Source organism: Musa acuminata, chromosome BXJ1-3 (genome assembly GCF_036884655.1).
Source record: "Musa acuminata AAA Group cultivar baxijiao chromosome BXJ1-3, Cavendish_Baxijiao_AAA, whole genome shotgun sequence".
NCBI classification, from domain to species: Eukaryota; Viridiplantae; Streptophyta; class Magnoliopsida; order Zingiberales; family Musaceae; genus Musa; species Musa acuminata.
Window position 1 is genome coordinate 5,058,714 of NC_088329.1, and position 27,157 is coordinate 5,085,870.

Consider the following 27,157-nt stretch of genomic DNA (forward strand, 5'->3'; position numbering starts at 1 on the left):
CATGTACATGCTAACAAGATGGGAATCATACATAAAGAAACTCAACTAGATAACTATGATACATAGATATACACAACGTAACAAGAAAAGTGAGGGTCTTGGTAAGGCTATCCTATCAAGGTTACAACAAAAGGGCAGTGGTGCCAGAAACAATTCCACTTGCTAAATTTGTGCGTAAGGTCGAAAGATGAGTCTCACAATGGAACTGAACTCCCGGGTGATTGATCTGAAACGGAGGCCAGTCCCTGCAATAGCCTAACAATCTCTGCAGTATCATCAAGGTAATACTTGGCTTTACTGGGTTTTCGACCAACCGTGCAAGCAAACACTTCAGCTGTAGGGGATAAAGCGGAGCCAGACATTGCGGTCATGATCTCTTCAAACATGTCCTCGTCAGACCGATCATCCCCTATGCAGAGAACAAAGTCCGGTGACAAACCTCTCTCTTTCATGGTTGAGAGTAGTCGTTGAGCTACGAGACCTTTGCTCACACCCTATTGCAATAAGAAAATGACGGTGAGTGTTCATCTTTCAAGCCATGAACTATGTAAGGACATGTGATTTGCTCACCTGTGGCTTAACTTCAACATTGTTTGGCCCACTTTTCACAGAAACGGGTTCGTTAGCAAGGACACTTTCAAGATGATCGAAAAGTTCCTTGGCTTGACACGATCCAAAATCTGGATCAGCATCCTCGTAGCACCAAACCAGTGCAGTTTCCTTGTTCTCGATGGTTGAACCATCTGTTGTTTCGGTGTATAGCCTCATAACAGGCTCAGCAATTTGCTTCCAGCTACGATCAGCGACTGTAACACATGTTTCCCATTCTGCATCTCTCCTTAGCCTGCAAGCAGACATCAGAGACAATTGTTTATGTACTAAAGTGTAGAATTAGACCATGCAGCACACCTAGAGAATTGCTGATTATTACCTAAAGAAGTAGCCATGCTCTGCAGCCATTCCTAGATTCTCACAAGGAGAAAACCAATCGCTCAAAGAGCTTCGCTTTTGTGCACTCACTAGAAAGACTAGATTGTTTTTATCGCGACATAAGCTGTTAAAGATCTGAATAGATTTAGGGCTTGGGCTCTTATCAATTGATGCCTGTGGCATCAAAGTACCATCATAATCCAAAAGGATGGCACGAGTGCTAGTTCTCCTGTATGCAGAAACAATGTGCTCCATAGCAAGCTTCCTGAAGTTTTGGTCAAGCGCCACAACTCTAAACTTCAATCCAAATCCTATTCCCCAACACCTTCTTCCGTCATGTTCCTTGCAAGTCCTCTCCAAATCCTGCAAAAAACTGTTGGCCCAATACCCAACATCATGTGAGATTACATACCTGTGGTGCTTCTCATGCCTTAGCTGTTTCTCTGCATCGGCCATTTCCAAGGCAGAGTCCATTGCATCAGCCACTGCATCGATGTTCCATGGATTCACCCTAATAGCCCCACTAAGGGAAGGAGAACAGCCAATGAACTCCGAAACGACTAACATGCTCTTCTTCAGGGTCGAGGGGTTCAAACCTAAAACCTCATCCAACTTATCATTCCCATGCCGAGCAATGATATACTCATAAGGAATAAGATTCATGCCATCCCGGACTGCCGTCACCAAACAACATTCTGCCACCACATAGTAGGCCATTCTCTCATAAAACTGGAGTGGCTTGTTGATTAGAATTACAGGGTTGTAATCAGTAAGCCCAAAAGCTTCATTGATCCGCTTCACCATTGCATAGCTCTCGGCCTCTACTTCTTTCACATCCTTCCCTTGTCCCCTGGCTGGATTTGCAATCTGAACTAAGACCACCCTTCCTCGCCACTCTGGATGCTGCATGAGGAGCTGCTCAAAAGCCAACAGCTTCAAGCTGATCCCTTTGAATATATCCATGTCATCAACTCCAAGCAGCATTACTCTGCCCCTATCACGGAACTGCTTCATGAGCTCCGCAACCTTTACCTCTGTCTCTGGAAGGCTTAACACCGAGCCAAGCTGGCCCATATGGATCCCAACAGGCAATATCTTAATGCTAACAGTGCGACCATAATACTCTAGCCCAATATAACCTCTCTTAGATTCATAGCTGAGCCCGAGCATCCGGCTACAGCAAGATAAGAAATGGCGGGCATAGTCAAACGTGTGGAACCCAATCAGATCAGAATTCAGCAGTGCTCGCAGAAGCTCCTCCCTGACCGGCAATGTCCTGTAGATCTCAGAAGAGGGGAAGGGGCTATGCAGGAAAAATCCAAGCTTCACACGGTTGAACCGCTTCCTGAGGAATGTGGGGAGGACTATGAGGTGGTAATCATGGACCCAAACGAAATCGTCATCTGGATTTATCACCTCAAGGATCATATCAGCGAAAATCTTGTTAACCGAGACATATGCTTGCCATAGACTCCGATCGAACCGTCCACCGAGATCAGGAGACAGTGGAAGCATGTAGTGGAAGAGAGGCCACAGCTGCTGCTTACAGAAGCCATGATAGAACCGAGAGCGGAGGTCTGCAGGAAGGAACACAGGCACACACTTGAAGGTCTCCAACAGTGTCTGGGAAACCTCATCTTGCTCCGGGATCGGTATTTCCTCACGCAGGCACCCAACATAGACAAATTCCATATCGGGATGCTCGCTTATACTATCTTTAAGCTGGAGGAGGAGGGAATCTTGGTCCAAGGAGAAGGTCCAGCCGCGGCCTTCCGGGCGTCGCTGGGCACGGATAGGAAGCTGGTTGGCGACAATAATGGTACGGTCACGGGGGGAAAGGGATGATCGTTCCGATGACGCATTGGACGCATCGTCGTCGGAATCATCAAGGTCCGGGACTATACCAGTTGCCGTCACCACGCGGGGGATGCCACGGCTGATTCGGCCTAGCGAAGGCGACTCGCCGGAGGCCAACTCCAGCAGATTGGAGTAAGATTTCGACACCATTTTGACAAAAAAAAAAAAAAAAAGTAATTTTTTGGGGGGTGATCCTACTACAAGTCTTTGCAGCAAGAGGAAGCTTCAAAATGGTCTCTTTCTCTTTCTTCCCCAGTTTACCATGAAGAAAACCCAGATCTAAGCATCTAACAATCCCAAAGAAGGTTTGTAGTTCCCGGTTGATTCCTTTACATGCTTTACAGTTTGCCAAGAGAACCAGGAAACGATGAGAGATTAAACCGAACAAGGATTCCGAAGACCTCGATAACAAGGAAAGGAATAAATGCAAGCGGAAAAGCTAGCGAGTGGATAAAATCTGGGGAATTCCCGCAAGGAATCAAATCAGATGAGTGAGAATAGAGAGAAAGAGGCCAACCTTTCTCTTTAAACGAAAACAACCGATTTAATGGAAGAAATCACGCTTCCACTATCCAAAGCTTCCGACGTAGAAGCAAAAGTAGCGATGCCTCGAAACAGATCACCAGGAAACCACTACGGTTCTCGAGATCGGGAAAATTCGCGGCAAAACGGGGGAAGATTCAACGGGGAAAAGGAGAGCGTTACCGGGATCGCAATCCTCCACGAATTCGAGCTCGATGTCCAGAGCGAAGATGGACTGGGACGAAGAGGAGAGGAGAGGAGAGGAGAGAATATGAGAGGAGGGAGAGGGAGGGAGGAAAACAACGCTCGGCCTTAATTAAAATCCCTCGCGGCGATCGAACCGCTGCTGCTGGAGCTACGGTTTCGTACGGACAAGCAGCCGCTTCTACCCGGCAACAACTCTTTATTTATTCCCTTTAATTCTCTTGGGTTTAATTAAATCCTCTCTTTTGGCTCAGCGAGTGCATCGATCGAAATGACTATTCTGCCCTCGGATCTTGTCGCTAGATATGCGGGGATTCGCGCACCGCGTTCTCTGTGAGGGTACTTAAATCCGCCCTTCCACTGGGTTCTGACGACCAGATGACTCGTGAACGCACGGGGAGAAGCATGCGGAGCTTCGGAAGATCCGCGGGAGCGTGGAGGATAAGGCCGAGCCGGGACCCACGACGCCCCGCCGTCCACGTGCCATCTCCTGGCGACGCCCCACCGAAACGTGTCCTCGCCATCTCTCATTCGCCGCGAGCGGGTGTCTCGGGCGCAAGACCGCGTGCCCGTCATCCGATCGGCGCCCCGTGGGACCCCAAGGATCGCCTGCACCATCGGAGGGCTTCCAGGCCACGCGTCAACGTATTAAGTCCTTATCTCGTGGGCCCCAGAAGCCCTCCCAGCGAAAAGAACCCTGAACCGTGTCGCGGAAGCCGCAGCGGGCATCGTGGGGGCGCGGGGGGCCGCAAATGGACAAGGGGGGCGTTCCACTTCCCGGCGAGAGATGGCGACGCCGTCAACTGGATAAGGCTCAGCATATATTTGGGGCATTGAACAAGCATAGGGGGAAGCGTTTGGTTCCAACAGAGGGTAAAATTAGATCGCTGGTCTTCTTGCATCTTGGTGTTGATGCAGGGCTCAGTCGCCCATAGATTTGTCTCCTGCTCACAGCTGTATCCCCCTGCTTCCCAACCTATGGATAAGCTTTGCCTTCTTTTTATGGCTTGTTTTTGATCAGTGTGTAATCCGCGTCATCATCTGCTTGACGTACCATGATTGCTTTGACTACTTCGGACACACTCGATCAGGAACTACGTAGGTTTTCTCCCCACAGTTACTGTGTCAGGAATGGTGGAGACCCAGTGGTCATTCTTTTGTTGTGATTAAGGTGGCGTTTTAGGTTTTTCTTCTGCGGTACGTAAATATAAGACATAGCCACTTGCATGGATGAGGCTTGTGTTCTTTGATCTTTTGAGTTTTAGGGCATTGGATTTCACATTTGTTCCGTGGAAGGGAAAACCTTCGTCTTCTGTCATGAAAGCTAGACCTGGAATCCATACTGGGGAAGAGTGCGACCAAAGAGACGGCATCTGCGGTAACGAAGATGAACATCTGATCAATCTTCACAGGAGTGCTACTACTTGTGGTTTGGCATGAAAGCATGCTTAAATAATAACTATGGATGAACCTGGTCTTCCCAGTATTATAAGCTACAGATCTGCCAACGCTGTCAAGACAAATAATGGTCAAAGGGTGGGGTGGAAAGCTGGTAAGGTGGACCGAACAAAGGATGTGCAAACAGACTGATGCATGAAACCTGCAACAACAAGGATGTTTAAGCCACAGTTGCAGGGGACTGGCAGTAAGCCATACGTTAGCTGTCAAGGAAGAAAGCATCATCAGTTCATGAAGAAGACAGTACTCCTTCCCCTCTCTGTCTTCTTTGTCAGCACTTAATCCTCATCCAAACTTAAAACTCATGAATTTGATATCAGAAAACTTCAAGTTACAAAGTGATAATACTATTATAATCACAAGATCAAAACAAGATAGCGTCTTTGGATTTATCTCCTCGTCTGTTATTTGCGTATAGAGTTGACTTTTAGCATTCTACCCTACACAAAGTCACTATTTTGCATGCACATTCGATTTGGACTGCTGCATCACGAGTCGTATCTGATCTCCGAGCATGAATCCATCCATTTATAGATCTCATAGCATGGAAAAAGAAAATGCCGACCCCATTACATGGGGAAGAGTGTCATTCACGGGGAAGTATGAGGTTGACAGAACTGAGGACTACGATCATGTTGGGAGGAGGATAAGGTCCATCATGCTCATGGTCCATATCATATAGGGATCACAAGATTAATGCGATGACTAGGGGTGCTCTAGTTGGTATCAAAGTTACGTGGAATCAAAATCATGTGGAATCTATTTGGTTTCAAATTTTGTAGAATCGAAATTGATGGTTCCAAAACTGTGGTTAGAGCTTGTCATAATAACTATAATCACATAATTAACTAGTTTCTTTGTTAATATAGTTTATGTAGTCAAAAATGATGATGATAATAAAGTTACAAACAAAAAAACCATAATTAAATATAATATGTAGGACACAAACCATATGTATGGTTCCAAGTTCTTTACTAAAATCAATCATTCTTCCTCTAACATAAATGCATTTTCCTTCAAAAAGAAAAATAAAGCATAACTATGAAATGGTCCAACTTGGTTCTCCTTGCAAGTTGTAGCTCTCATTGCCACTAAGATGCAGTAGTAGCTGTTTGCTTCTCTATGTCTATCTCCATGATCATTGAGAACACCAAGTTTCAGTAAAATTAATAGCTGTAGGCATCAAATTATTTGAGTTGTAGTACAATTTGTTTCTATATGCACTCCTTTTCATAAGCTAGTTGATCCAGCAAGGTTTCTTGAGGAGGGTGATAGGGTTTGAGGAGAAAACTAGGGGATAAGCTTCTAAGGAAAAGGACATCCCCTCTTTTGTCCAGTAGGTATATACAATTGAAAATGTTGGCTACTTAACTCTTCTGCAACATTGATTAGGATAAGCCATTGAAACTGGTTGTGGCAATTATAGGCAACATGTCCTTGTCATCAATCTCATACTCTTATAAGCCATATAAGTTGGATGATGTTGGGAACATACAATAAATGATGTGCCATAGGCAACTCCATTTAGATGATGATAGAATTTTGTATCAAAAGGTGGTATTTCATAGAGCAGACAGGTGAAATCTTGTCGATTCATCATGCAAAGTGGCAACATCCATTAGCAAACCAAAAAAAGGGAGAAGAAAGGAAATGTGACTCTTCCACTAACCATCTTTTTCCATTGGTCTTCTAACCCTTGCATTCATCAAGAGGCCAAGTAAAGAATTGGCATGACAAGTGCTGCATGTTTATTTGGCATGTATTGCTCTTTCAAGATGCCGCATATCATCATCAGATCATGTATCTATCCCTCTAATACTTATATATAGATGTCGATGTCAATCTTAGAGCACCATAATAGTGATGTGAACAACCCACACTCACAACAACAACCTATGGAGAACATTTCATAGTGAAGCAAACATCTAAGTGGAGATGGCAAACTCAAATTAAGATAGGTCCCAAATACTCATTAGATTAGCTTTTTAAAGAGAATTTTGGATACTAAGGGCATAATTTTTTTTAAAAAAAAAATATTTTTTTTAAATTTAAATTATTTTTTAAGAAATTATATATTTTTTAGAAAAATAGAAAATGATTCTGATGATCGAAGATGTGATGATTATAATGAAAATACGACGACAACAACAACAAATAGTATTGTGTTTTGATATGATAATAATAATAATAATGACTTAAGTACAATTAAAAAAATTAAATCTTGAAAATTTTAGATTTAAAAAGACTATAACATTAAAGTTTAAATATTCTAATTTTTAGATGCATTCTAAACAATATAGAAAAGGTTGAATTACATGGATAGTCTTTGGAATACCAAGTGTTGTTTTAATTTGATTCTCAAAAAAAAGAAAAAAAGATGTCAAATTAGCACTAAAACTAATAGTGCATAACAATCAATTTGTTTCATTCATTTCAATGTTCAACATGTTAACTAAGATGAATTCTTCATTTAAATGCATTGTCCATGCTTAAAATACTCTCCTTACTTTCATCTTTTATCTTTCTAAAGAACTATCACCCCCACATGATTGAAGGTTTTATCATCTTGCCCATTTAGTGATAGTTTCTTTTGTGTTCCAAAATCATACCTCCTTGATGATGATAACTTCAAATATAATATAAAATTATTATCATTTATTTCTCGTGAACTAAATATCGATGTTTAATTTTGTTGAGCTTCTAGATTTTATGTACCTCATGAGATTATTCTCTTAGTACCCACAAAAACCCAATACCTCTTTACTCTCACACACACACTCTCTCTCTCTCTCTCTCTTTGAGATGGGCTAAACTCGAGTCTAGTCCAACCCAAGTGCTCACTTAGGAAATCCGATCTCCTCTTTCTAACCCGGGGGCATTATGCTCGATTCGGATTCGAACCGGGCCATGGTCACTCTGGTCCGCAGGAGTTACTTTAAATCTCGAAGGGATACGTAGGTAATATCAGATTGTTGAGGGCTAAATATGTCCTAATAATTTTGTAGTGACTCGCGTTACACTCCGAACTGGATGGAGTGTACGACCCATGAAGGAAGGTCCATCCAACAACGTCGCGCACTATTGGACAAACTTGGTGGGTTATCACTCCGGGCCCACAGATGCCTCCAATAGAAGAAGAAGGTGGGCGAACGGAAGGTCGAAATAGGTTGGCGTTGTACTTTGTAGAAACCATTTCAATGATTGCGCGTGGTAATAGCAGAGGGTACAACGTACCGGCGGTGACAGGCTCCGAGGGCTGCGGATGACGAGGCACCTCGGGTGACCCCGGAGAATGGCGACCGCTTTACATCCGGCCTCGCTACGCGGACGCACGACTCGCCCTCGCCATCTACATCACTCTACTCTCTCTCTCTCTCTGACTCTCAAAGGGCGAGATGGCGGAATCAGAGGGCGTAGATCAGAGGTCCAACGGCGCTCCCGGCGATGGAGGGGGCGGCGTCGCGCGTCCGATCAAGATCGAGTTCGATCCCGTCACTCCTGGCGGCGGCGAGACGCTCTACTCCGTCATCCGCGACTTTGTCGCCGGCGTCGCCTCGCCCCCGCCTCCCTCCCTCCTTCAGCGGCTCAGATCCTCCGCCGCTAAGGCCGTTCCCCGCCTTCGGGAAGCTTCCAGAATCTCCGTCCGCGACCTCCTCCTCTGGACCGGCCGCGGCGGCCCCCTCCGCGCCCTGTTTGTCATCTCGGTGAGTATACTTTGTAGTTTGATTACCTTTGTTAATCTTCAAGCGGATTAAATCGGATTTTTGTTGGTCGTTTTAGGAAATTGGGTCGTTATTGGGTATGTTGGTTTAACAAAGCTACTAAGATCTTTGATGGAAAATATGTTGAATCTACTTAGATATTTCGGCCTTACCGACTATTTCGGAGGATTTGTAGCTTCTTTTGTTTCGTTAACCCTTGAAGAAGCATTCGTATGAAGGGTATTTATAATTGCAATGTGTCACAGCTTAACTTTAGAATATTAGGCAGGTTATGCGCCTCATCCATTGCTTATCACAGCTTAAACCCTATCGCACGACATCTTGAAGAGTAGTGTACTTGCCATTGTAAATTCCCCTTTTGTAACCCTATTATTATGGAATGTTACTGTAGCTTATGCAAAAGATAACATCTTTCTCACTTTACTTTCTTTGGAATCCATTTTATTTGAAGAAAAACATCCTTATAGCTAGTGCAAAGTTAAATCGTTTTACTAGGTTCTTATGGAACAGTTGTGATTCTTGGAAGAGATTGCATCATGTGGCAATGGTTGTGCCATATAAGCTAATCATACACATTGCGCCCAACATAACCCAGATCGAACCCAGTGCATGTGAGACCCATATAAGCGAACCCTAGCATAGTGCATGTGAGGTTTAACTCGGTGGTGGCTCCACGTCGTGACGAGTCCTCTGACTCCGTCCACGGGTAGCCCTTTCCTGAACCCCCTCACTATGCTCAAATGCTAGGTCGGCTCTGATACCAAATGTCACTACCCGAGCCTGATGGGCTAACTAGCCTATCAACTTCGTTTGGTCTAAACCACTGACCAAAATGCTTAAGCTGAAGTTGATAGTAGTACACTCATCAGACCCGTATAAGTCAATCTTAGTCTTGCCCACTTTCGATGTGGGACTAATCAGGGATGTTACATATTCAGTAGCTAAAAACAATCATAGAATGGGTTGTGAAGGAATATACCTATAAATTCTCGTTATGTCTCGAGATATTAATGTCATCGAAACATCTTGACGGAGAAGCATAATGAGATATTCCTATTTTGCTTTTTAGGTTCCCCCCTCTATGGTGAAATTGTGGTTTTGTATCACTAAAACAAGCAATTCTTCGTGCATAATTCCTTTAACACGTATCTGATAGTCATGCTTGCTTGTCGCATCATGTACCTGCCACAAGCAATTTTTCATACATAATTCCTTTAACATAAACTGGTCATTGAAACTTTTACAACTCTTTACAATGAATGTATATGCAGAATGTTAATCGTTTGCCTTTATTGTTTCCTTAGTCACATATAGGCATCACTTTGTTTGTTTTTTCTCATCCTGTTTGGATACTGCATCTTAAATTTGCATGATTACATATTTTCACATTACAAAGGACCTCTCAAATGTCTGAGTTTATTCTTTTACAAGAAGTGATATGCTTGTCATAGACTGTTGGTAGAAGCCTCAGTTATAAGTTCTTTCATGCAGATCAAAAACCACTTATAATTTTCTCTTCTGTATATGGCAGGTTGGAACAATCAGTCTTCTGGCATTGACAGGGTTGCTAAGTTTTATAATTTTCTTGTTCGTGGCAACACTGAATGCTGTCATTGTCTCGTTACTGATGTCGTTGGCGGCTGCTGGAGGATTTTTAGCTGTTTTCTTTGCCTGCTTAACTGCAATATATATTGGAGCAGTATCTTTTGCGATTTTCATAATCTCCACTGCAACCATCTCAGCAATAATTGCTATCATAATAGCTACTGGTACGTAATAAATTACCTAATATTTTAATCTACTGCCTTACAGTTAAGGGAGCTATGTATAGATGACAATCTACCTCTAACTTCTGCGATTTATATAGTCTAGCTGAATAGAAAAAGACATGTCGTTCTTTTCTACTAGTAACACTCTGGGAGTAACTTCTTCATCCTCGAAAAAAAATGCTCTGATGACCTCTGTTCATGCGGGTCTGTGTTGAGATTTCAGTCTGCTTATGATGTAATTTTGTCCAACTTGAATGTATATGATCCTTGTCGGTATTTTTCTCATGACAATCTTCTAGGAGGTGCTTGATAGAAATGAAAACAGAATCTATCAAGATTTTATTTGGAAACAGAATCTACCAAGTTTTTCTTAATCATACAGATTTTTGGTCAGTACCATATAGCATTGGAAATAATTGTTGATCTATTAACATTGATGACCCCAAAAAAATCTTTTTATTGGTTCTATCTGGATTAGATGTCATTAAATTCTGCCGAGGTAAGAATGAGTGAATTGGTTTAACCCATTTATATGGAGATACAAGTAGTTCATGGTACATTATGCAAACTGATATTTTGCAACTGTTGGAGCACATAGCTAACTTCCATGTGACCAAAGAGAGGTCTCCAAATGGTAATTATCTCAAAAGATTAGGCCTTTTAGATACAGATTTTTTTTCCTTATGATTTCAGTTGGAAGATTTTCTTTCTTTTTTCCTTTTTGAGATTCTATGTAACTTGGTCTGAGCACATTTGCAGGATGGATTGGGTTCTTCTGGATTATTTGGCTTGCTGTTAAGAAAAGTCTGGACCTCACCACGCGATCAGTGAGAATGACGAGCTCTGCAATATCGGCATATTCGGCTGCTCGGCAAACAAATCAAAACGGACGGGTTGAATCCAAAGAATGACAGTAGTCACACGTAATCTCCGACTTATTTCTCCTCGGGAGATCGATCTCTTGTGGAGTTTGAACATATAGCTGTATGCAAAGTGTGAAGTACCAATAAAGACCCCGGTTAAGTTCATCTACAACATCTCCAGTTAAAAGTGTTGCAGTTACTTGAAGCCTATGTGCATAGTTGCTCTAAAACCAGATCTTTTTCTTGAAAAGAAATGCTTGATCGAGTCTCTGACTCAGTTTAGCTAGTGATATTGTCATCAACCAGACACAGACCTCACGGCTTCTTTCATGTTGTATGCTTCAGCTTATCCGAAACTCGTTTCGGAACATCTATCAAGAGCTTTCATCTTTTGTAAAATTTATACTACCAACTTATATATGTTTGTTTCTATATAAGTTTCATTACGTTGGAATATACTTTTAATCGGAACAGTTCTCATATCAACTTGAATTCAGATTCGGATCATTTATTCCTATTACAACATCTATCTATTTGTTGATGCATGCATTATGGAAGATAAATTAAACCTCCATCTAATTCATAGACCACAGATCTTGCACATATAACCTAATGGCTAAACCTTAGAAAGATGAAAAACAAGATCAAAAACGTAGAATTGATCTAAACAAGAAAACAACACCATATTGCATGTATTAAAATTAAACATCAAATATTAGGTGTGTCATCCCGTTAAAAAGTCAAGATTTTTTTCGATGAAATGGATGATATAATAAAAGGTGTTTTGAAACTTAAAAAAAGATCTTAAAAATTAAATTGGTTCGAACGAATAAAAAAGATAGATGATTGAGAAAAAAAAAATCAAAGTTAAATAAAGACGATTATTGGGGAGGAACACAATAAGAAGTGTTCATCTACAGTTTGCTTGGATTGGAAGTAAGACAATGTCATAGTTACAAGACAGACGAGCAAGTCTCATAATTTTGTGATGGTTATAAATAGGAAAGTTGTACAAGTCATTTTAAACCCATCCATCACACTCTTTCTTTCTATCTCAACTATATAGACAATGCTATATATGGGCGAAATGATCCACAAAGGTGGTGTTGCAAATTACATGTTGATGGACATCATAGAAAAGCTTCGGTAATAAAAGTGCAAAATGTGCATGGCAAGAACATTAGAGAATGCATGCAAAAGAATGTTCTATGATAACACCATTGCCTCTTCCATTGATTTTTTTCTTTCTCATTGGGCCAAAAAGCTTAATTCCATTTGCATCAAATTGTTAACCAAAGCACTGAAATAGATAATAGAATACGTAATTAGAGTTAGCAAATTTTGTAACATGCCACATTCACTTGTCATTTTTATTTCTGTAAATTTGAGTTTACCATATATGATGCAAAACAAGGATTAACTTTGAGATTAGTGATTCAAATATATATATATATATATATGCGTGTGTGTGTGTGTAGGGATTAACCAAGCAAACTTGTGCTTCCGTTAACAATGGCAATAATAAGACTAAAACCCATGATTTCTAGCTTTATGGCTTCTACTATGCATGTAAATGTTAATTTAGGTTTTGCCTTAATTATTATTTTTATTGGAGGTATGCACGTTACGTTCTAAAGATTTTGATGATGAAATCAATTAATAAGTATTTATAATTTAATCTATATTTTGAGTGATGTATGATGTTTCGATTAGGGAGATACAATTAAAGCAAAAGGAATCATCTTTGGGCCGGAGGAAAACGTGTCAGAAGATTGGACGTCGGGTTGGAGGATTATATAATCGACGTAATTTTTACTATACGAAGGTTTTTCTAACCGACGTAATTTTTTACTGTTGCACTAATTCATCCTCCCTCTTAGTACCGACTTATTCCTAACGTATATATCAATAGCATGTTGAGTCTCCTCACCTAACACATTACCATTAAGGATTATATTATGAAGTTTGATTTGGTAATATTAGCGTTATCACGAATTATTAAAAAATTACTGTTTTTTTAAAAGGAGTGTTGGAATGGGAAGAAGAGATAGGAGAAGAAGAAAGAATACTTAGAGAGAGATAAAGAGAAGAAATAATAATAATAATAATAATAATAATAATAATATGATTATTATTGTTTGTTATTCGGCCAAAGCATTATATAGAAGATATATTTTCTTATTAAGCCGATGATTATGATGATTGTATATAAAAGAAAATATATATTATTTAAAATTAACTAAACACTTATGTACCTTAGATGGTTATGAATTGATCAGAACTTATTCTTTGAAAGGGTCACATTAGATAAACGTTTAGTATAATTTTTTATAAGTTAGATATGAGATATAGATAACTTTTACCATCGAACTAAGTGGGACAAAAAAATATAAGATATGAATATTTTATATATTTAATAAAAATAATTTTGGTTCAAGCTTTGAATACTTAATGATCTCTTTCTTTTGGACGTGATCAAACGCAAAAGATAAAAGAAAAGGCTCTGATCAGTCAAATTAAATTTGCAATCAAACTTAACCTTATTAAATAACAATTACTTAACTTATAGTTTGATTGATTAAGTTATCGATTCTGATGAATATTAACTCATTAAATTAAAATGTCATGTATAAGATCATGAAAGTACGACGATGACGATGATGACAACGACGACAACGATAATAATAACAACAACAACAATAATAATAATAATAATAATAATATTATTATTATTATTATTATTATTATTATTATTATTATTAAGTATTATCAATACTAGGTCTTTCCTATCACCACTTTGACATAATAAGAAGACTATTGTGATAAACACATTCAATTACGAGTCGAAAGATCGGAGAAAAAAATTTTATTGTGATGAAACGTCTCATTTATCCCCTTCACCGATTAGATCGACGGTTGAATCAGCCGTATAATATGCTTCGACTCAAATATTAAAAAAGATAAATTTTTGAAAGCACTGTAATTATATACAAAAATTAACTGACTCAAAATTCAATACAAATTAAGTTTCAGAAAGATATTTTTTTATTGATCCATGAATAATAATATGCAAAAAAAAGATAAGACTTTTGTATTAATTATAATATTTTTTTAAATAACAATATAATGCTTTTATGCCTTTAAACAAATTATTATAGTTCCATTAAAAATACTGTAATCTATACAACAGTGGATCGATTCATCTTATAGATTGTTCCAAGGAACTTTGGGAACACAAGAAAAGGTAAGGCATTAATTAATGGGAAACAACACGAAGGAGAAACACCAACGAGAAAAAGGCACAAAATAAGAGGTTTTTTTGGAATTCACGGTATTATAAATATACAATAATATTTTATATATTAGCTCTTCTTGTTTTTTCTTTGTTGCTAACACCCTAAACACAAAATTCTATGGAGACTAAACAGTTTATATATCAATCATGGCATATTATTGTATATTTATAATACCGTGAATTCCAACTCTGATGACAGTAATCATGGCATATGATAATTGAATGTGACGCATCATCTCAGACTCTGTCTTCCATCTTCTAATGATTATATATATATATATATATATATATATATATATATATATATATATATATATATATATATATATATATATATATATATATATATATATATATATATATATGCCGAATCTGACATTACAAAACCCGAAAATAGTTTGACTAAACCTGGATTAAATTAATATAATCAAATTAACTTAATAGTAGTTAGTAGTATACTTTCTTATTATAAATTAGTTTAATTTTTTATCCACATTTAACATGAGACTAATTTGATAGGTGTTATAAACTTCTTGGCTTTAAGTCGGATATTATAGTAGAAACCCAAACATAATTATCAAATTTATTTAGTGTATAAAAAGGTCGATTCAGTAGGATTTCACACTATGATGTCTCTTAACTATTTGGATAATACTTTTTTGTTTGAACCGTTTATTATGACCATTATTAATAGCTTTGATATTCTTTATTATAATGGGAATAAGGAATGTATCTATTTTGTTGAACTCAAATCATATTATAAGTCAATTCAATTTTTTTCATGCTTATAAGTCATTAAGATGAATAATCCTAAATTATAATATATTCTTTCATCAGATGCTTATAAATTAAATTAAGATTTGGGTATTATAGTGCTACAAAACTAACACCCTTAGCTATTTAGCTATCAAAGAAGCATGGATGAGCACATTAAATTATCCATGTGGCTAAGAAGAAGAGTCTTCTAAAAAGCCGACAAATATGAAACTCTACTAGTTATGTTTAAAGGTGCTTTACCACTAAGCTATCTCAAAATGATGATGTGTTTGTTCTAAATACCATCTCAACTTGTGAACAAAATAGTACAGTAAAATAATGTTTGTTTTCTTTTCCTCGTAAAAGCTGAACAAAGATGAAAGCTTGTTGTTGATGAATTGCCTTATTCCCAAAGCTAAAAGTTATGCTGTGTCACATGCAAAACAATGCCTGAATCCCCTCCTCCCTGCATGAAATCAAAGGGAGTTGGCCAATTACTGGCAAGTGACAACAACACAATAGGATTCAGACTATGTTGCAACTGTCAGACAACTATAGCTGCACCTATTGCTCAAAGTAATGTGATAAGATGGTATGGGTACAACCTTTAAAAGATACCCTCTATCTATTTATGCAGAAACATCGAACTCTTCGCAACAGCTGCTGCTGCTGCTGAACCTTAATTATGAGCAAGTATCCCAGTCTTCCATGCAAGCTACCCCATGCCTATCCTACTCTCTCTCTCTCTCTCTCTCTCTCCTCACTTCCTCTCTCTAGCACATGGCCTGTGGTTTCAGCAAGACAATGGATTCCTTCGTTACATGACAAGCCTCTCAATCAATCAATCAATCTATCTATCTATCTATCTATCTATCTATCTATCAATATGCTCATGTTTTGGATTTCCCTCACATGAGTTCAGAACCCAAAGTGTGTGTCAGAAAAAGCAGCTCCTTCCAAAAATTCACACAGACAACTCCTTGCTCTCGTCAGTCTTGCCATGAATGACCTCTTACTGCAAACTGATCTCGAAGAAGCTAATGTTAGTGTCTTAATTCATCCATATATAATTATGACAACAACCTGAGTGAGAGCCATCGACATCAAGAAAGCTATAGTGCCAGGTTGAAACATTAATTGATGGTGGAACAACTCTCGTGTATGTGAGTGTAAGGGCAGGATTGACATTATTCTCATGGAAGGGAAGTATAAGAGGTCATGGTTTTCCTATGAGCAAAGCAAAAAAGCAAACCATGCATGAGAAAGTATACAGAAAGATACTCTTTCCCCCTTTGTTTTTAAAAGCTGTGTTCTTCGGCTACACAGGAAAGCAGACAAGCTCTACGTAAAGCGCCAAAGAAGCAGTTGTAATCTACCTATAATACGACAAGCAGTGTGGCATTTATGATGAGCTTGAAACTGAGTCAGGCACTCCACTCCATATAACTGCAGATAGTAGTTGGAGACTCGAGGACTGTCATAATAGGAGCAGAAGACGAGGGGGAGGAGGAGGAGGAGGTGGTGGGGGGGAGGGGGAAATGGCGATGGGGAACAGTGAGGTGGTGAAGGTGGCGGAGTGTGGGTGCTGCGGCATGTGGGAAGAGTGCACGGTGGAGTATATTGGGCGGGTGAAGGAGCGCTTCGGTGGCGTGTGGGTGTGCGGGCTGTGCGCGGAGGCGATCAAGGATGAGCAGGCCAGGCTGGGGGTCGGCGTCGAGGCGGCGCTGCTGGTGCATGCCAAGTTCAGGCAGAACGCCACCGTCGACCCGTCGGTGCGCATCGCTCGCTCGCTTCTCCAGTTCTTGAAGAAGATGATCTCTTCGCCCGCTGCCTCTCCTGGAAAGCTATGACGTGCATGGCCGTCTCCCTTCGTCTTCTCACTGTAAACTTCTGAGGTAGCTAACTCGTGCAGTACTGACTGCGGTTAGGTGTAGATGTTGCCGCCATGCTTCCAATAAATGGTTGGTGCATTGGCTCTTCAGCAAAACAATTCTGCAACTGGTAAGCCATCTCTTCCATGCATGACTTTAGATTACTTCAGGGACCAAGTTTGACAGAGATCAGTTCACGCTATCAATGGCTGGTGACGGAAGAGAGAGAGAGAGAGAGAGAGAGAGAGAGAGAGAGCAGTGACACTCTGCATGACAGCACGAGAACGATAAGAAATCCAAAAGTATGAATGAGAAGACAGAATAGGCATTATTAACTCACGAACTGCATTTATGTTAAGAACTTAGAGAACTTGAAACTTATTTGAATCCGTCAAAAACATTTGCTGCTTATTTCTTGTTGACCGAGACATGCATAAAGACTATAATCTAAGATCATGATGCAAAAAGGGAATATGATGGATCAGTTCTTGATGGTTACAACATGATCACAAAATGTGAGGACTTGATACAGCTGCTGCATAAACCAACAGACAAAATGTAGATTAAATTTCACGAGTTTGAAGGCCTAGAGGTTTTTTTTTTGTCATCACATTCAGAACTGGATTCATCTTGCCTGATAAGGGCATTCCAATGACTTCACTGCTGGGTGATTCTGCAGCAGGTTGTAGATGCAACATAGTCTCTCTCAAACAAGCAATAAGATCAACACAAGATTATCTAAAACTGCAAGTAGGAAATGAAACCTGTTGTGCCTACTAAAATACATAGAACCCAGAGATAATATCTTTAAGCATAGGAGAGTAAATTCTCATATCACACGAATATTAGCTACACATTTGTTTCCTACTTTCGAGTTTCCATTCAGTTACACATTCATTAGTAACTTCTGCTTGAGAAAATAACGAGGTTAAATTTCACAGTAAAAGATACATGCAGGCTGAAGAAGCCACAAGGTCGAATTCTCGCACAAAATAATCAATCCTCCCAAGTTGGAACCAAAGAAGGATAAAACTCGGCGTAAGTAGACAGCACAGATTTGCCAAAATCATGAAAAGATAAATCCAAAACGATGAGAAACAGCAAATCTTCTAATCACAATATGATTATGAACATGAAACAATCTTGTCTCCCATACTTCAAATCAACAGTTAGCCATGTTTACAGCCCCAACCCTGCTCCATGGTTAACTCAAGCGTTGTAACCAGGCTGGTTGGGTTGATTTTCGGCCAAGTTGGACACAACTTACTGAAAGTTCACAATAGTTACATACAAAGATTGCCAAGCAACGATGACATATTATATAAACTAGTAACTCACAAACTAAGGGCTGGAACCCACAAGCGCAAGGAGAAAAGTCCGATAATGGCCTGATGTCTCCGAATGTATTGCATCACGAAGTGGTTTCTTGTATTTCTTATGGTACTCAGCCTTTATGTATTGCATGTCAATCTCACACCTGGTAACTACAACCCTTATAAGTGTCACGTCATTGGTACCTAAACCCTTCATTGCCTTGCGCAAAACCTGATAAAATAAGGAGGTAGGTTGACATCATAGTTCAAAAAACAAATACTTGATTTTAACTTGTAAGAGTAGATGCATACTCAATACCGCATTGCTGACTCATCAAGCAATGTAAGACCTCATAAAAAAATTTCAACTACAGGAATACTAATCCATCTTGACATGAACATTTCATGAGAAGTCATATAAGACAAATTATTCTAGTCAAGAACATCCATGCCAAAACTCTAAGATCAGCATCACCAAGAACATGGCTAATGACCTGGGCACAATCCTGCAGCCCAAGAAGCAAAATCTCTTTTCTTTGTTCGGAGCAGTCTTTGGCTAAGCTAATTCCTAAGATATCATCAAATTGTCGAGTTATTTCAGTCTAAGTGTGGCATTCAGTGTGAGGCTCATAACAAGTTGTCTGTCATAGTACCTGGAATGGGAGCAGTTTTGTGCCTATAGTCAAAGTTGTCAGACTCTTATCCAGCTTCCAGGGCTTAGTTGCAGAAAAATAGCAAAAGAAACGAAAACCAGGTAAAATGTGGAAATGAAGAAACAGAGACAAGCATTTAAGATTGATCAGATAACTACCTCAAAGTATCTACTCTAAATACAAACCATGAATGTTATACAGCCTCACGTGCAAGAACCCATATATGTAAGCCTTACACTTGATTGGTTGTGAGAGAGTCCTGAGCCCCATCACAAGGGCCCAGCTGTCTGGCCAATCACTTGTGTCAGGCCAGTCATGAGGATTCATATGTCAGGCTTCTTAGTTCCACCTAGTCCCAGTATGGTAGAGCAGTTTGATAGAAGACCAGAAATCCATCGGCACTTTTTAGAAATAAATGTTGAAATAAAAATTTACAAAACTAACTTAAGCAGACCTGATGGAGTATGATCCCGATTTTACTTAAGAATACTATGTTGATCAAGCTTTAAAAATAAAAAGAGAAACTGGATCAGAGAAGATGTCGGTGCAACATGGAAGCAGAATTTCCTTCATCAGAACTAAACAGTTTTAGAAAGAATACATAGAAAAGTCAATGTGCACCTTTTGAATATTAAAATTCACTTAATGAACCACTGTTAAGTTCAGAAATAATCCTTAGTATTACCAATCAGCAGTAAAAAGAGGATACATGTATTACTTGAATTTGTTGAAAAATTCAGCTAGCGTTGATTTCTGCAAGTGAAATATGTATTAACAAGTGAAAATATGAAGACTCTCTTATAGCAAACAGCACCGAGAATTATTTGTTTTCAACTGATCTTAGATTTATCACAAAGTTCACTATAGCATTCATTTCTGTCAGTGAAATTTTTAGTAACAAAATAAGAAAATGTGAAGCCTCTGTCCTTTTACCATTAATAGCCTAATGGATAAATTTCCATTTGAAAGAAACATGCATCAACATACTTGAACCACCTGGCTTTCTAAATTGTGCAAGTTTCAATCTAAATATGCTATTCTTTGCAGAGGGAATTGAAGAAATATGTACCTTTGCAAAATACTTGCCAGGATTCTCTGCACACCTTAGAATCGTGACAAGGGCAAGTTCAAAATATCCAGATGTTTCACTCTTCACAGCCTGTAGATTAGCAATACTACTTAAAGAACTAGTATAAACAATGTTGATACAGAAAAGTACACTCCAGACCAGATAATACCTTCTCCAGCTTTTTGCCATAAGTATGATCATAAGAAGAAGCAACAGCTGCCAAATGTGCCCAGCTGCATCCACTGAAAATGCGGATAAAGGTATTCTCATCTGTTCCCAATCTTTTCTCACCAGCTTTGTACAGATCCTTTGCAAGTTTTGAAACCATATTATGATCAACCTCAGGTCCCTCGTGGCGTAATGTGCCAACATATGCCAGCAATAACTGCAGGCAACATACACTTTTGTCACTTAAAAGGAAATCCAAGATACGTTCCCCATTTGTGCATTCCAGAGTAACATTAAATGCATCTTGCATTACTTAGAGAGAAACAATATCAGAAAACTAGAGAAAACTATGCTAGATCACGAGAATGTCCTGATTTAAAGTTTGCTAACATGTAGAACAAACCAAGTTTTGATATGCTACAAGCTCGAATCACACTTCACATATTAGAACTTAGTTTCTCCTGTTTAAGAGCTAGCAAAGAGAAAAACTCACTGATTTTAGCTATAGAACAACTTGAAATTCATCCCAGAAGCTTTCAGCAGAAGCTGCTCCTTAATCAAAAGGGAATAGAAATTTATGTATCAAAGGACAGTGCTTAATTTCCATTTCTCTTATCTTTACAATTATTTTTGCAGAGTGTCATTTCCGAAGGTCAAGAATGAGGAGGGGTTTATTTATTGGGAGAGAGCAGTAGGGACTTCATGGTTCAAGAGCTAAAAACATGGGTCCAGTGCTTGTGTCATTGTTTTTGTTTCTAAAATTTTTGGTATGATATCTAAATAATTCTGGAAATTGCAAGCGTTCCCCAAGAACATAAAACAAAAACTACACTATAAATATGTTCCATGCCTCAGTTGTTGAAGTTTAACATTTTTTTTTTTTAAAAAAAAGCCAAGTTGCACCAGATGGTCCCGAGTGTTCCATCAAGACCAGCTCCATTACAGAAGATGATCAGAAGTATCAATGGGATTTACAAATTTCAAACCCAAAAGTAATTACTGATTTGTTTGTATTTAATAGCATAATTCAATTGCATGGAAGGCAAAATAAGACAAAATGTTCTGATCTTCTGTAAAGAATAGACCCATTAGAAAGCAAGAATTCAAGACTATGCAAAAGCCCAATTTCCAGAAAGCTGATCCAATCATAAACTAACCCACCCACCAAACACCAAAATAATAATAATAATAAATAAAAGCAGTAACTTCGCTGGAAGTAATTTGCTTCTTTAGTTTGCAATGCCTTAGCCAAATAATTGACATAACTAACATCTATTCTGTGTGGTCGTGAATCAGAAATTTAAATAAATAGCAACTACATTGTGATAGTGAACTAAACATCATGGTGAATACATCTCCCATGAGTACCATATGTTAGCTGGAAGTTCAGTTTATTTAGTGGAATACATAACCCCTGCGCAACAAAGAATTTTGTTCTTTGTTTATAATACAAAATTAGATCCTTATTGAATCCTACATACTCTCAATTCCTATCATACGCATAGAGGATCTACAGCTCTATGCAGAGACCAGCAGAATATGATGCTTAGCATACTCAAACAGAAACCATTGCTGACAGAATTTACTCATAAAAGGAATTTGACATATCAAAAAAGTAAAGTTCATAATAAAAAAAATTCGTTATCATGTAATTAGCAATGACCTTTTGGTGATCACCAGAGGTGTGATAATGAATGTCATGTTCAAGTTGAACACCAAATCTCATGTGGTATATCTGTTTGATTGTCTGTATTTGTGAGGATGTCCGAGAACATATTACTTCAGTGGCGGCTTGTAAATCAACTGCATCTCCAGTAAAAGCTTGCCTCAAAACAGTTGCATCTCGTCCGGCTGGGTCAAGAATCCACAGAAGCATTGCTTTCTGAAATGAAGGTCATGAACATAGTTACATGATATTCATCTGATGCACTTGATTTCCATGAGAGTCGGCTAAAAGAGAAGAAAAAATATCAGGCTGCTCCATTTCCATGGATATGTTAAATTAGTGCAGTTTAGCACAGGTCTAACTGAAGCTAATAAGCAACCATCACATTTGCCAATTTAACCCAAGTGAGGAGAGAACATGAGCAAGAGTTATCTGGCCAACTTGATGTTGGCATGTGGAGAAACAAGTTTGAGGCGGTTTCGAATAAACAGCTTTGATGAATTAGCTATGTGCAGGTGCATGCAGGTACAAAGCTTGTTGCATTTAGGCAATAATTCATAGTGATGACCACCAGATAAGGGCAGGTTGTCATGGAAACAAAATGTGGATGGGGTTTGGGACAGAGGCTAAGGGGGAAAGCATCTGAATGGATGAGGTTGAGAGTAGTTATGCCTAGTGGTGTGCTAATGTACATGATATGGAATTTGAGATGCACAAAAAATAGAAATGTCAAGCTGCACCAAAATGGTTCATGATAAGAAAGTTTCAGGATTTAGGCTGTTTGACAGAAAATTCTCGAGGCTGCCCGATGCTTGTAATCAGCCTTAGAAATATGCAAAAAATGGTGTTATAATTAAGTTTCCAAAATTATGCTTGACAGCCCATTACAGATAATCCTGCCTATGAGCTGGAATTTCCTTGTAATTCTTCACAAAATACGTTTAAAAGAATCATTTATTCATGCCTTAAGATTTCCACTAAGCTCCGAAGACAGCCGACTGGTAAGCTCTTCAGAGTACATGGTTTTGTATTCCTGTTGTATAAGAGCACGCTGGGTTGCATCACGGTGAGCAAGTATATTTACAACAGCAGCACTATCACACCCAAATCCTGAATCATCATTAGCAAATACAATCCAATTAGTAATTTGCACCAAATTGTAAAACAAAGAAAAAGCCATCAATGATAGGGAACCTCAATTTATAATGAGACATGCTGTCTAATACAAAGTTTGAAGCATCTGTTAGTAACAGCAATAAGCAATTACAAACATATCTTATGGACACCGACTTTAATAGGATGTTCTTCATTGGCCTGCAGCTAAAAAACAAGAAGCAAAGGGCAAAACTAAACAAGATAACTTAAAAACCTTGAGCCTCATAACATCAGAATATATATTCAAGTGGAAGATAATATAAGAAACAGCAATATAGAAGTAACCTTTTCATGAATGCAGAAACTACCAAAGAACCCTTATAAATTTGCCCACATAAATTTTAACCAACTAGAGTCATAAGACAATCAGAACAATTGGTAACACAAGCACCATTATTCTTTCAGCTATCAGTCAATCGAAAGCTCATTCAAATTAACTACATGGAATCATCACTGAAGAAATTAGCATTACAAAAATAATTGCCATTATCTTTCTCCACATATAGTAGAATACTCTTGTTCTCTCCCCATGCCAATGAATGATGGTGAAAAGCTAAACTATGTAAATCAATGTCTTCTGTATCCAACTTTTCTTTTCTCTTTATAGAATTGCCTCAGCTACTTCATTACAGAACCATTCATCCTTGCACATAGCCCATGCTAAACTTCTCTATATATTTACGTGTTTGTAACCTGACTGCTTTCCACCACCCAAGTCATCTGTTTTGCTCCAAACTTGCTCCTACCTTGATCATGGTCACATCCAATGCCACAAAAGTAGTAAAGCATGGCTCTGAATGTTTTTTGTGCAACATAGGTTGTTTAGTAATCTAATTGGCTTAAATCTTAGAATTCAAATTGATCAATCTCCCTAAATCAGTAAAAGCAGCAGTATTGTTTAGTCTTTAGTAACTTGCTTTATTAAAATGCTTGCAAGTAAATAGAAACTATCAAAAATACTTGTGGCTGTGTTTTCTATGCTGTCCCACTATACTTGATAAAATTCTATAAAAAACTCTGCATGGGACCTAGTTCTTTTCATCTATTGCTGTTTGACTCCTTTCAAAACAATAAGGGAAATTTGAGATGGTTGAGTTGGTCTCAGGTACCATATTAAGATTGAAATGCCCCAGTCATCCCACACGATGATGAGTTAGATTGGTAATGAAATCCTACATTGAATTACTATTAATAACATAAGTCTTTTAGGGCAATGTGGCTCAAGCCCATTCTATCCAAGTTGAATTAGTAGATCTATCATGTTTGCTTGTGACAATCTTTTGTATTTCTTTAGGCCTTACAAATAAAAAGTTTGTCATGATCAAAGAGAAACAATTGAGGTATTTGGAACTTGAAATTAGAAAAGAACCACTGATCAAACCTGATAAATAGACTAATACTAACCATCAATAATTCAACTAAACCATATATCACTTTGATAGTTATGTTTGATCCCAATAAGTTTTATTTCAGAAAAGAAACATTAGTTGATTTTTTTTTTCTTTATTCAACAAAAGGAATCCTAACCAGCTTTAGAGGGACTACCGATTATTAAGGTTAGCAAATTCAGATATTTGTTAGTTTTAAGAAACGTGAGTTGAAAGAGCTTGCACATGATCCAAGTTGCAGCATTGACTGTATTACGCCATAAATTCTATTAAAAGACTCTGCCACTGGCCTTGCCTGACTGGCGCATGATTCAGATTTCAACTATCTTTTGTCGACAGATGATGTTTCAATTACTTCAGCCAACTGCCATCAGCGTCACTCAGCAATTTTCCATTCAAGTTTGCCGCCCAACTGTCTAGACACAGGACCTGTTTTAACTCTTAATTTGAATCAGGTCCAAGTCTTACAGGTTACTAACGTCCAGATACCAATACTATGAGTCAGAGTGACTGATTTATGGTCAGCGCTTCCGTACAATTGTACTCAAAAAATTGTTCCTCAAAATTGACTAACCACGACAACAAAAAATGACATGATCAGTTACCAATCTGAACTCCTCAAAATCCACAGGACCAAGATAAGTGAAAACATTAATAATTTAATAAAATAACTGACAAAATACAGGTTCTTGAAACCCACAGAAAAGTTCCTCCATCGCCCTAAAATACTTATTTTCTTTTTTTTTTCTCACCTAGAACTAGCAATAATCTAGCGACAATCTTCCAACAAAGATTAAGAGAAGAAAATCACAAACGCCAGACTCCTCCAAGATCTATAATTACTGACAACCCACTAATGAAAATCACAAAAAAGCAAGAAAAACCCAACAAATAATAAAGGAAATAATAGATCGCTCGAGAAATTACAACACGCGGTGCGGGAGATTCTTCAAAGAATGAAGCTTTACAAAATATCCCGACCAAACGACAAACTGAAGTACAGATAGAAATCCAGTACGCTCTAGAAAGGGGGGAAAGGAGCAGAACAGGGATCAGAAAGGAAGAGGGAAAGAGAACTGGGTTGGATTACCTTTGAAGGCTTTGTAGAGATCGATGGCATCCTGGCGAGGCGAAGTAAGGAACGGAGGAACGCTCAGTGTCGACATCGTCGTCTCTTCTCATCGACGCAGGAAAGAGCGACCACCCAACTCAGCTTTTTATTCCGTAGGACCGCGTTAAAATCGAGGCGGTCTTCGAATTGCGTGGTAGTTAATGCTACGGGACACGGTCAAAAGAACCATTGATGTAACGCAGATGTGGTCGATTTTAGGCCGAATGACCCTTGAAATTTGTTCAGGGTGACGAGACATGTCATACAATTGAAGTGGGTTCCACTCAGGCTGGCAGGTGATGAGCCACCGCATCACCCTGAAAAATATCCGGGGTGATTCGGTCAAACCCTTTCTCCGGAGCACTTCCGCGGTGTGGCGCCCACGCGGGAGTCTACATCGGTCGAGTGGGACCCACGGTCAGGTTCCCCACTCATGTGGTAACTGGGACCCACCAATACAATTTACTTGTGTCAATCGATCGCGACGAACGAAACGGTCGCATCCCTCATAGACAGCCATCACCTGAGAAGATGATCGTACGCGTTCATCAAGCAATACCTACGTTTCGCAATACGGTCATTGCGAAGAACTTGGCAGCAAGTTAAACCTTCTCCCTTTACGTTTCAGTGGCAGATACGGTGACAACAATATTATAGGACATGATGGGGTACACAAGTACATATAATAGCATATGTTGTCGACTTTTAGATATTCATCTTCAAGACGCAACTAGCAATAACTTTGATCACCCCATTTGTCTTGTTGTTCAATCCACCACTTTAATTTCTGGTCGACGGTAACATGAAATAGATTAGACTTCACGTAAAAGTAATGTGCACTTGTTTCTCTTGACTTGGTAGATGATCTGCTCGAACCAGATTTTGACATTTTATCTATACACGTAGTTTTATCTTTACGGTTGATTATATATATAAAGTGGGGGAAAGGACGTCAAAGAATGGAGTTGAGATGCTGACTTAGATAGTGGAGTGGGTTTGGTGGGATAAGAACTTTATGTTATGGCAGCATCTCTAACCTGATATTTTATGCTAAAAAGTATTTATTCTTCTCTTTAATGTTCAAAAAGCCAAATGTTGAATGGTATTTGATGCGAAATAGACATCTAAATTTGATGTGGATGCGACCAAGTTGAGAAGAAATATTCCTCTTTTGATATCTGAAGTTAAAATTTTAAATAGATTATCGTTGTTTGTGAGTGAATTATAACATCTCAGTTTACTCCTACATTAAAGTATTTAAGGATGTGATAGCTATATTATTATCAATTTAAGCTAAATATTTTTGATCTTTTGGTCTCAATAAATTTAATAGCCAAGTTATCATACCAATCTTCTTTATTCTTAAGCATTTTGATCCATCAAGTTG

General features: G+C 38.7%; 4 protein-coding genes and 1 long non-coding RNA gene across 5 annotated transcripts; 2 read left to right on the forward strand and 3 right to left on the reverse strand.

The window, feature by feature from the left end:
• Window positions 1-28: 28 nt before the first annotated feature.
• On the reverse strand, window positions 29-3,708 carry LOC135618423 (alpha,alpha-trehalose-phosphate synthase [UDP-forming] 6-like). Its single transcript, XM_065119301.1, has 3 exons — window positions 932-3,708; window positions 571-844; window positions 29-494 (listed from the first exon to the last, which is right to left on the reverse strand). The coding sequence occupies exons 1-3, from the start codon at window positions 2,935-2,937 to the stop codon at window positions 195-197; spliced, it is 2,580 nt and encodes an 859-aa protein (XP_064975373.1). The 5' UTR covers window positions 2,938-3,708; the 3' UTR covers window positions 29-194.
• A 4,495-nt stretch (window positions 3,709-8,203) lies between these two features.
• On the forward strand, window positions 8,204-11,807 carry LOC135618471 (uncharacterized). Its single transcript, XM_065119336.1, has 3 exons — window positions 8,204-8,675; window positions 10,225-10,462; window positions 11,222-11,807. The coding sequence occupies exons 1-3, from the start codon at window positions 8,367-8,369 to the stop codon at window positions 11,371-11,373; spliced, it is 699 nt and encodes a 232-aa protein (XP_064975408.1). The 5' UTR covers window positions 8,204-8,366; the 3' UTR covers window positions 11,374-11,807.
• A 5,074-nt stretch (window positions 11,808-16,881) lies between these two features.
• LOC135636714 (uncharacterized) lies at window positions 16,882-17,398 on the forward strand. The gene has a single exon (XM_065148648.1). The coding sequence runs from the start codon at window positions 16,915-16,917 to the stop codon at window positions 17,224-17,226; it is 312 nt and encodes a 103-aa protein (XP_065004720.1). The 5' UTR covers window positions 16,882-16,914; the 3' UTR covers window positions 17,227-17,398.
• A 945-nt stretch (window positions 17,399-18,343) lies between these two features.
• LOC135618475 (annexin D5-like) lies at window positions 18,344-25,907 on the reverse strand. Its single transcript, XM_065119348.1, has 6 exons — window positions 25,750-25,907; window positions 23,081-23,226; window positions 22,114-22,332; window positions 20,452-20,667; window positions 20,283-20,372; window positions 18,344-18,792 (listed from the first exon to the last, which is right to left on the reverse strand). The coding sequence occupies exons 1-6, from the start codon at window positions 25,823-25,825 to the stop codon at window positions 18,589-18,591; spliced, it is 951 nt and encodes a 316-aa protein (XP_064975420.1). The 5' UTR covers window positions 25,826-25,907; the 3' UTR covers window positions 18,344-18,588.
• On the reverse strand, window positions 18,895-19,349 carry LOC135618479 (uncharacterized). The gene is made up of 2 exons (XR_010489025.1): window positions 19,214-19,349; window positions 18,895-19,128 (listed from the first exon to the last, which is right to left on the reverse strand). It is a non-coding gene; the product is annotated as an uncharacterized LOC135618479 (long non-coding RNA).
• Window positions 25,908-27,157: the final 1,250 nt, after the last annotated feature.